General features: G+C 36.1%; 1 protein-coding gene across 1 annotated transcript; it reads left to right on the top strand.

Moving 5' to 3' along the window:
* Window positions 1–50: 50 nt before the first annotated feature.
* Window positions 51–10,661, top strand: deltaCOP (coatomer subunit delta). The gene is made up of 15 exons (XM_073077810.1): window positions 51–171; window positions 315–354; window positions 628–748; window positions 1,423–1,525; window positions 2,160–2,279; window positions 2,606–2,665; window positions 3,384–3,495; window positions 4,404–4,494; window positions 5,430–5,585; window positions 6,465–6,541; window positions 6,840–6,928; window positions 7,881–8,031; window positions 8,747–8,855; window positions 9,608–9,730; window positions 10,289–10,661. Exons 1-15 carry the CDS (start codon window positions 169–171, stop codon window positions 10,455–10,457), a joined length of 1,524 nt encoding a protein of 507 aa, XP_072933911.1. The 5' UTR covers window positions 51–168; the 3' UTR covers window positions 10,458–10,661.
* The last annotated feature ends 382 nt before the right edge of the window (window positions 10,662–11,043 follow it).

Raw genomic sequence — 11,043 nt, 5'->3', positions numbered from 1 at the left:
CGATTACGTTTTTATTGTTTTATCAAATTATATCATTTGTTCTTTGTTCTGTTGTTCTTCTTTATTCTACACTACACGTCATCTGCAATCTGTCAATTTAATGTGGCTGAATTTATTGTGATTTGGAGTTTTTGTGAATTATTTTAGTTAAATCGAATATATTTCAAGATGGTAATTATGCTATTACATATTATATCAGTGTTGATTGGTTAGAAATAGTAATTTTGTTGTATTTTTCGTATAAGAAGACAAAATGTTGTAGTCTCATCCGGTTTGTGTTTGAGTTCGAAATTCATGTTTTTACTTAATTTTAGGTGCTTATAGCGGCAACGGTGTGTACGAAGTCAGGAAAAGGTATGTACTTAATCTGTTTTTAAAACCATAGTATTCGTAAATATAAGATAGTTTATGTTATACTAATTTCACATCCTTTGCTAACAAAAGTCATGAAGTTACTGACGTAGCAGGTCTGTGGTTGGACTTTGAGGGTTTTATAGCGAATGTTTAAGAAATTCTCCTGAAAAAAACATTAAAAATAATCATAGTACACAGAATTTAACAGTAATTGATAATTTTAAAAGTGTCATCATCTTTTTCATCATATGTCATAATGTATTTTATTTTCAGCATTGGTGTCCAGACAATTTGTGGAGATGACGAAGGCCAGGATAGAAGGACTCCTGGCGGCGTTCCCCAAGCTCATGACTGGTGGCAGACAACACACATTTGTTGAAACTGAGTCTGTTAGGTACTAACTTGCTTGTTCCAAACATATTATTATACTTAAAGAGTAACCTAAATAAATATAAATAGAGATTGATACTTCATATACAGGAAGAAAATATTATGTGATCAATAATAAGGATAAGCAAAAATGATGAAATTGGTCCTTATAAGTGACATTATCTAATACATTCCATATCGTTCAAATGATGCAATACCCTTATCATGAGTTTTTATGTTTTGACAAATATGACTGTTTTGGTATTTGTTTACGTATTGGCCCATACTATTTCCAAGTTCTGTCACGATCCACTAGGGGCGCTGATTGGAATTTGTATGGGCAAATACGTAAACAAATACCAAAACAGTCATATTTGTCAAAACGTAAAAACTCATGGTAAGGGTACAGGTTTAATTTTCATCAAAATACCTTTCATGGTAAATTTTGTCATCAACACATCCTTCATAAGAAAAAACAATCTGTAAATCTGTATAGCAGTGATAGCTTAGTGGTTTGAAAATGGGCCTATCAATCTGGTATTCCAAGTTTCAAATCCTAGGCATACAGTGAAATTACAAAAATGGGCCTATCAATCTGGCCTTCCAAGATTTGAATTCCAGGCATACAGTGAAATTACAAAGTATTGACACACTTTCAAAAATTCAGAATAAATAGATTTTTTTTTTGAAATTTTTCAGGTATGTGTACCAACCCCTTGATAAGCTGTATATGCTGTTAATCACCACCAAGGCCAGCAACATCCTTGAGGACTTGGAGACTCTGAGGCTCTTCAGTAGAGTGGTAAGTCAATTAATGCATGATTATAGTTACTTAGTTAGTGGAGCATAAATAAATTACCTGAGATGTTTTATAGTGATTTTTCGAAAGGTGTGATGTAGTGAGATTTAGCTCCACTCCCTCCCCCATCTCCATTTTTTTTTAATATAGGAGTAACAGAAGAGTATGCAGTCCACCTGATGGTAAGTGGCCATTGCTTTCCATGGGCATCTGTAATCAACTCCAGATAGGATTAGATATTCCTACTTGAGGTCGGCCACAGATGCGCTGCTACCCTGAAGACGAAGCTGGTTCCCCTTGGAAAAGTATGTCTTCCTTACCACACCCTTCAAACCAGAACACAGCAGCGCTTAACAATGCTGTTAGACAGAAATAGGTGTGGCGGTGGTGCCGCTGTAGTTGAATGACACAAGGTTCTACCACCTTTAAATTCAATTACATTTGTTTGTGTGTGTAGTTGTTATTGTTGTGTGGTTGTTGTGTGAAATTTGTGGCAAATGCCAAGTGGGCGGTTGCAGTATTACATTTATTTAGTTTCTCCTACAATCTTTTGCTATTTTAAACAACAAGGTAATTCTTTTCAAAATGTTTCGGGCTATAAGGGCTATATATTATATATATAGCAATTTTATTACAGGTACCAGAGTACTGCACTCAGCTGACCGAGGTGGAAGTGTTAAATCAGGCGTTCAATCTTCTTTTTGCGTTTGACGAGATTGTCGCCTTGGGTTACAGGGAGAGTGTTAATTTGGCACAGGTTAGTATTTCAATCAAATATCATCAATGCTAAACTATTTAAATGGTGATGATCTAAATTTATAGTCCGTGTAAAACTACTAGTCCGCTCTGAATATAGAAATGAATCGCGTCGCCATAGCAAATTGTGTGACTACACCTGCTCGCACCAACTTCAGAGCGTATTAGCAATTGGGCGCGGACTATACCATAATAAATAGCATTATTGCAGAAAATGCACTAATATTTGTTATGAAAATTGTAACAGATCTAATGTACCTACAATGTTAATAAAAGATTTACTAGGTTTATATGACATAATTAATAATTGAGACATTAATTTTTCAGGTACGCTCTTTTGTTGAAATGGATTCGCACGAAGAGAAGATTTACCAAGCTGTAAGACAGGTGAGTTACTTCAATCAATGAGTAATCAGTTAGTAAATAATTGTCTTAAAATCACTATAGTTTCAGAAATTTCTCAAATATATATATATATATTTTTCATAATATAAGAGTAGCAGACGAGCATGCAGTCCACCTGATGGTAAGTGGCTACTGCCGCCCATGGACATCTGTAATCAACCCCAGATAGGATTAGATATTCCCACCTGAGGTCGGCCACAGATGCTAGCGGCGCATATCCTGCGGACTAAGCTGGAACGTCTCGGGAAAGTCTGTCTCCCTTACCACACCTTTCAAACCGGAACACAGCAGCGCCTAACACTGCTGTTATTAGGTAGAAATAGGTGTGGTGGTGGTGCGGCCGGAGTCGAAACACAAAGGGCTCTACCACCTTCAAAATATTAAGTAAACATTATCTGTACAAGAGTATGACATATTTTTAGAAATAAATAAATTAAAACATCATTCTGTCTTGGGAATGGAGATTGGTCGTTTTCAATATTTTTTAATATAATTTTTGTTTATTACTATTATTTATTCATGCGACTGTAATGTCGCGATAAATCCTCTTAAATTTCCTTGTCACCTATAATAACTTTAATCTAATACTCGTAAATAAGTGTTAATATTGTACCAAATAACTGCAATGAATAACTATCAATATAATTCCGCTAAATTATCTAGTTAATTGCTAAAATAACAGTGATATTGTCACAAACAGACACAAGAGCGTGAAGCGGCGAACCGCATGCGAGAACGCGCGAAGGAGCTCCAGAGGGAACGGCTGGAGGCCGCTAAGAGAGGACAGCCTCCTCGTTCACAAGTGTCATTTGGTAAGTATTGAATAGGGACAGGTTTTTGATTTCTATGAACGAACCTTGAATATTGTTTGGAGTAAAATCTGTGAAGAGTAGTGTGTAGGGGGAAGTTCTATTATATTTATGTAGGAACCCTAAATTTTTAAGTTAAATCTGTGAAAAAGTAAGTCCAATTCTTATCCATTCTATTAGTTGTCACAAGCGCACAATTTGTATATTTTGTTAATTTACTCTACATTATTGTTATAAAAGTAAAATAAGTGTGTGGTATTATATGTAGGTATATACAAATTTAAAAGACTTAAAATCTTTTAAAAGTCTTAAAATCACAATATGTGCAATTTTTTTTAACCAAAGTAGTTATATGCCGCGTGTAATTTTTTTTTTTTAATGATATAAGAGTAGCAGACGAGCATGCAGTCCACCTGATGGTAAGTGGCTACTGTAATGAAGGAGCAGGCTCGTGAGGGATTGGGAGGCGTCTTTATAAGTTGAAGTCTTTATTATAACTGTCTTAATACTAAGCTTAACCTAACTTATATAACTATGAGTCCTACACACACTACACTACTTCCGCCCATGGACATCTATAATCAACCCCAGATAGGATTAGACATTCCTACCTGAGGTCGGCCACAGATGCGCCGCTACCCCTGAGGACTAAGCTGGAACGCCTCGGAAAAGTCTGTCTCCCTTATCACACCCTTCAAGCCGGAACACAGCAGCGCCTCACACTGCTGTTATTAGATAGAAATAGGTGTGGCGGTGGTGCCGCCGGAATCGAACCACAAAGGGTTCTACCACCTTCATTATTTCTTATATTATAAGAAAATGAAAGTGAACATTAAATTTTACGTCAGTAAGTATTCAACGTTACAATATTACGGTCTTAAGGATAATAAATTGTTATAATTCATTTGTAGGTGGTGGTTTCGGTAGCTCCAACATCGCCAATGCTTCGAGTGCTGTGGAGTCCATTGCTGAGAAAATACCATCAACACCGGCGAGAGATACGTGAGTATAAGTATTTTATAATAACCTTATTGTTTTTGAGTAAAAACAAATATTACTTTAATTATGAAATATAATACTGTTGGTTGAAAATAGTGTCTGAATTGATTTTCAAGATTAGCCTATAAAGTCAAATGGCTTTTTTTCAATGATTTTTTAGTTTTTATATTTGTTCATTTATATAGTGATATTAAAGAAAATGTAGCAACTATTTTAAATTAAGTAGGAGCAACTGTAGTTGGTAACTTTGTACTTTGATATCCTCACATAAACATTCCTGGAGTCCTCGGTATCTGTGAAAATTAACGTTTTCAAAAAAATGGTAACTGCGGACCCTAATCAAGAATCTGTCAATTAGAAAACGGTATTCACCAAAGCAGGATAACAACATAATGTTAAGATGAAAGCAGTAAAGCAGCAAAAATATTGTACCTAACACCAGTATTTAATATTGCTTAACAGGCGGGCTCCGATAACTTTTATATTATGTAAACATAGTGACAAAAAAAAGATATTTCTTTTTAGGTACCGATAAAAAGACCAATTTTATTAACTGAAAAATATTTACAATTATAATTATAAGTCTAGGATTATATATTACTAGCTGATCCGGCAAACTTTGTACCGCCTCAAAATCTATTTATCAAATATATTTCATATAAAATATAGTCTATGCTACTCGTGGATAATGTAGCTTTCGAATTGTGAAAGATTTTTTAAAATCGGTCCAGTAGTTTTTGAGCCTATTCATTACAACCAAACAAACACAAAGTTTTCCTCTTTATAATATTAGTGTAGATAATATTTTTGTATATATGTAAATTTTGTATACAAGTTATTTTATATTTTATAGTGTAATTTATTATTTTTTATTTTTAATTAATTTTAATGATAAAAATTTTAATTTTTTTTTGACATTTAAATCGTTTTATCTTCAGCCGTGGTGCCAGCAGATCAGCGATGAAGCTGGGTTCCCGAGGGACGGACGCGGACTCGTTTGTATCCCGACTGCGCAGTGAGGGAGACACAGCGGCTGCGGTGGCCACCGCCACGGCAGCAGCTGTGGACAAACCCGCTGCACCCAATCAGAAGGAGTAAGAGTTATTTAATACTAGTTAGAGTGATGCAAGGATGAAGAGAATTTGATAAACTGGTGAGATTTGGACGAATGGTGCTCGGGTAAGCTCGGGTGAACTCGGGTATATGAGGGGTGGAGATTTATATACTTTGGATAGAGTGATGCAAGGATGGAGATAACGTAATAAACTGGCGGGATTTGGACGGGTGAAGCTCGGGTAAGCTCGAGTGAACTCGGGCGTGTCGTACTAGTGTGTCGTCAGCTCGAGTTAAATATATGAGTATCGGTTGGTTGGACAAAAGGCTCGGGCGTGTAAAGTTAGACTGGAAGATTCGAGTATAATGCGCTCGATTTCAAAAAATCTGGGGCATAGACTGGAGTATATGAGCTGTATGTGTATTGCACCTAAGTATCACGCTTAGGTGAAATAAGGAATGTGATACTTGGTTAAAAGACTCGGGTATATGATGATTGGGTGACCCGAGTTCACCGAGTTGTGTGATTTTCGGGTGAGGCACGGGCGTATGGAGTTTTGTTGAAAGACGTAATAGTAAAGGGCATGTAATAAATGAAATGAAATGAAATATTTATTTGCGGTAATAGTGGTACAATAAGATGTTCACAATAGTTGCTAGGAATCTCACAATCAGCCATGTCATGGCATGCAAATTGTCATGGCAAGTTGTATCTAAGTAATATTGATTATTTCTAATGTAAGTATATATTGTTAATGAATATAATGAAATTGTATCTACTTAATCAATAAAATAATAACATGTCCTTCTAAAAATAGTTGGTTATAAAAGTGTATGTATCATGCTTAAGTGAAAAACAGGCTGTGATGCTCGGATTAAATAAGTACATATGAAATATTCAATACTTTTGTTATTTGCAGTGTACACTTGCGATTCGAAGAGAGGTTGAACCTTGTGGCGGGCAGAGACGGGGACATACAAAGTTTCGAGTTATCCGGTAAATATTCATAATAACAATATTACAATATCAATAATAATGAGATTATGTAATATTTTAGATCGATATTGGACAATTTCATCATACGCTTGTTATTAATATTCGATCTATCCAATTTTATCTACTAGACGTAGGATTTTGACTATTTCTAGTACAAATATAAAGTCATTGTCAGGAGTCGATTTTTGGTAGTTAAAAATGATATAGATTGATTAAACTAAATTATTAATATAAATATTGATTAAATAACGAGCGCTAGTCTATCGCGTCTATATAATATTATTATTGTGATCATCAGGTTTGTTGACCCTGCGAATCAGCAACGAGCAGTTCGGACGGATACATGTGCACGTTGACAACAAGGACACCAGGCCATTACAGTTGCAGGTATTTTTTAACCGACTTCATTTACATTTCTTGTTAATCCACTGTTCTTAATCCACTGTTTTCTATTAATCCAATATCTACTGTTTTTATTGAAGCGGTAAATAACCATGCAGTTTATGTGATGGTAAGTGGCTACTACTGCCCATGGTCATCAACTCTGTACCATGGTCAATCAATCACAAACAAAATTAGATTGTTACATAAGTTTAGCCACAGATGCATTGCTACCCTTGAGGAATAAGATGAAGTGCCTCTGATAAGTACAAATGTCTCCCTTTCCGAACCCTTCAAACACAGCATTGTAAGGCAGAAATAGGTATGGCGGAGTCGAACCGTTGTAATCTGTAATCTTATCTAAATTTTATTACAAATGTCCATGGTTATCAGGTACTATTAAATATAAGGTGGACTGCCTGTCACTACTATTATATTATAAGAATATATATTATACTTTACATAAGTATAATATATATTCTTACCCCTACCCTGGATCTCTTTTTATACAATATTACTTTCTTCCTATTTGTAAACGGTTGCCTGGAAGAGATCGCTATTTAGCGATAAGGCCGCCAGTTGTACCTTTCATTAATGTTTATTGTGTATTTCTGTTTGTTATTATATATCTGGTGTACAATAAAGAGTATTGTATTGTATATTCATTTGCTGTCTGTGTATTTTATGTGATCTTGTCTTCGCTACATTATCCATCGGTTTATTTCATTGTCTTGTCTTTTTTTACCACCCTTTTGACGTGTATGTATGTAACGGAATCTTTGAAATCTATTTTTACCTGCTTTGAACGGTCCGATTAATTGAAAATTTTGAATAATTAATCATGAATCTATCACAATACATCGTCATCGGGATCGTCAGGAATCAGGATTAACGTTTTTCCTTGTGCGATTTTAGCGTGGTCTTATAGTTTTTAAACTATATTTTTTCTTCTGTACAGACCCATCCGAACGTGGACAAAGAAGCGTTCAGGTCAGCTGGTGTGATCGGTCTGAAGCAAGCGCAACGGCCCTTCCCGCTGCACAGCGATGTCGGGGTCCTCAAATGGAGGCTGGCTACTGCTGGAGATGACCGCCTGGCGCCCTTGGCTGGTAACACACTTGCTTTTGAATTTAAATCCCTTTATTGACGGATGAAAGAAATCTTATAACAACAACAACGTCAACCCATTACTGTTCCACTGCTGGACTGGTCTCCTCTCAGAATGAAAAGGATTAGATTATCTGTTAATTGAATTACTCTAAGTTTTTCAGTTAAAAAATATCATCAAGATCGGTTCATAAACGAGTTTAAACGACGAAGTTATCCGCGAAAAAACATTTAAAAAAAAAACATTATATGAGTATACGGTCAAATTAGGAAAACTCTTTTTTTTTAAGTCGGTTAAAAAACACTTATCGTTACCAGAGTACGGTCTTCGAAGTTATAATTTTCCATAAACCTAATAATAAATATATAATGATATAACTAATATATCATTAAAAAGTTGCACTTCTTACGTGTGTATATTTACCCACATACTTCTTTGTTCACCCGGGGGAAACCTTTGAGGCAACACGCAAGAGATGACGTCACGTGTATCCTGAAACACGCTATCGAAGTTTTCCCAACATCTCGCATGTAGAGATTCTGAATTAAAACTGTTGGAACAAGGTCGCTTCTTGGGCATGATCAACTAGCCCAGCAGATATCCCTTTTACAAACCTCCAAAAAGTACCCAGTACTGTGGAAGGGGGCACAGGGCTATGATTTGATTTGATGATGAGGATTTTTATGGTACTAATATTGATTTATGTGCTTTCACAGTGAACTGTTGGCCCTCGGAGAACGGTGGCGCCTGTGACGTCAACATCGAGTTCGAGCTGCAGCAGCCGCACCTGGAGCTCGCCGACGTCACCATCGCCGTGCCGCTGCCGTACGCACCCCCCACCACACACCCCCCCTCCCCCTCCCCCACCCTCACACACACACACACACACACACGCACACATACACACACACACACACACACACACTTACACACACACACACACACACAGAGAGACACACAGACACACACGCGCACACACACACACACACACACAGAGAGAGACACACACACACAGACACACACGCACACACACACACACACACACACAGACACACACACACACAGAGACACATGAGTCAAGCTGCAGCAGCATATAGTATATAGAAGTAGGCGATGAGCATGCAGTCCGTCTGATGGTAAATGCCGCCCACGGACATCTGTAATCAACCCCGGATTAGATTAATTTGCTATCAGAGGTTGCAGATGTCACCATCTCTCTCTCTCTCTCATTCGAACGATTAATCTATTCATTTATTCATTCAGTTATTAAATATTCAGATTTGTAAAAAAATATTTACATGTTTATTAATAATTGACAATTTTTAAACTCTATTTATTCATTTCTAATCATACATTTCACAACAAAGTATAATACATACTTTGTAATTAATAATTTATTTTTATTTGAGATTAATTTTTATTATTTTATGTGGACCTCGAAATGTTTAATAACATTCAATTGATGTGTCAATTAGTGTAATTAGTTCTACACAACCGTTCTTATTGACAAAAAATAAATTATCTGCTATACTTAAACTTTTCTGTGTTGTACTTAAAAAGGTTCTTGTGTGTTATAGGGCCGGTAACCCCACAGTGGTTGTTCACCAGTGGGAAGGTAGTTACACTCAGAAGGGCCGCTCGTTGCTGTGGACGATACCAGTCATCAGTGATCGGCTTAAGACCGGCACGTTGGAACTCACGTGAGTATCTATCTTTATTGCGGTAGGAAAAGTGATTTTTTTGAAAAAAATCGATTAGAATTGAAGTCTGAAGCGTCAGAGGAACACAAGAATATTAAACACTAAATAAAATAAACGATTTATTTTATTTATCTATGAATACATTAGGGAAAAAACTAGGACATCATTTTATTATGTATGTGTGAAAAAAAGTATAAACTTGTCGACCAGAAATTAGTTTAATGAAAAAAAAAGTACAAAAAAAAGAAGACGCTTACAATTGCAGTTTGTTTTTATCATTTAAAAAATGTAATAACGTTAGAATAATATTGATTGTCGATTTATTATCATCAGATAGATCAATTTATGAGATTTAGTATGTCATACACCATCATCTGTCATATATCAATAGAGGAACATAATTATTTTTGACACTTTTCGAATAAGACCACAGCAGCGCATAGCACTGCTTTTGTAAAAAAGAAATATGTGGGGCGGTGGTGCTTTTGGAGTGAAACCAGGACGATTTCTACCATCTTACAATCGGCGTATATTTTACATGTAACTATATAATTGCAGGGTGACCCCAGCAATCCCGAACGACTTCTTCCCTCTGACCGTCACGTGGACCTCGGAGACCTCGCTAGCGATGATAACGGCGAACAAGGTGACGTCAGCGGACGATGGCTCTCCCGTGGACTTCTCGCAGGAGATCAGCTTCCATCCAGACAAGTATGAGATTGTCTGATGCTGCCTCTGGACCATAGATATTACCCTTATGTGTAATATATCTGTGTTTAGGGCTGAGGGGGTCGCGCGATTGGTTGATAGTGAATATGTTTATTGTTTATTTGATTGTATTGTTGATATTTGTAATAAAGTAATAATGCCATCCCGTGTATCATGTTTTATGCAATAGACATTTTTTTCGAGTGTACTTAATGTATGTGTGTATACAGGGTGAATTTTTAAAACGGGCCTTCAGGGCCAAATCTGAAACTATAAGGATTAGCGAAAAATGCTGAAAGGAGTTACGAGGCCGATTTTGATAAAAACTAAAACTGCATCATTAGTTTTTTAAAATATCTTTTTCCCTGGCCGGGAATCGAACGAGTTCATTTTGAAAAAAAATACACCCTCTATATTATTCCACTATCTGATAGTGTTGCTTATAAGGATCAAAATCTGGGAAGTAATGATAAATGACAAACTAAAGGACAAGCCTCAATTTTAAGAAAACACATATTTTTTTTATATTAATTTGGCAGTTAAGTTCCCGCCATTCATCAATTTAAACATTTCGCGTATTAACAATTTTTTGGCTCAATGTTTCA

Source organism: Epargyreus clarus, unplaced genomic scaffold (genome assembly GCF_041222505.1).
Source record: "Epargyreus clarus isolate Ecla_fem2 unplaced genomic scaffold, WU_Ecla_fem_2.2 ptg000011l, whole genome shotgun sequence".
Lineage (NCBI taxonomy): Eukaryota > Metazoa > Arthropoda > Insecta > Lepidoptera > Hesperiidae > Epargyreus > Epargyreus clarus.
This window is presented reverse-complemented; position numbering and strand designations above follow the sequence as displayed.

Bases quoted from the DNA above. Each gene is read 5' to 3' on its own strand.
- deltaCOP (XM_073077810.1), top strand. The intron at 8,032-8,746 runs GTAACACACTTG...GTGCTTTCACAG, and splicing joins CCGCCTGGCGCCCTTGGCTG to TGAACTGTTGGCCCTCGGAG. The intron at 9,731-10,288 runs GTGAGTATCTAT...ATATAATTGCAG, and splicing joins ACCGGCACGTTGGAACTCAC to GGTGACCCCAGCAATCCCGA.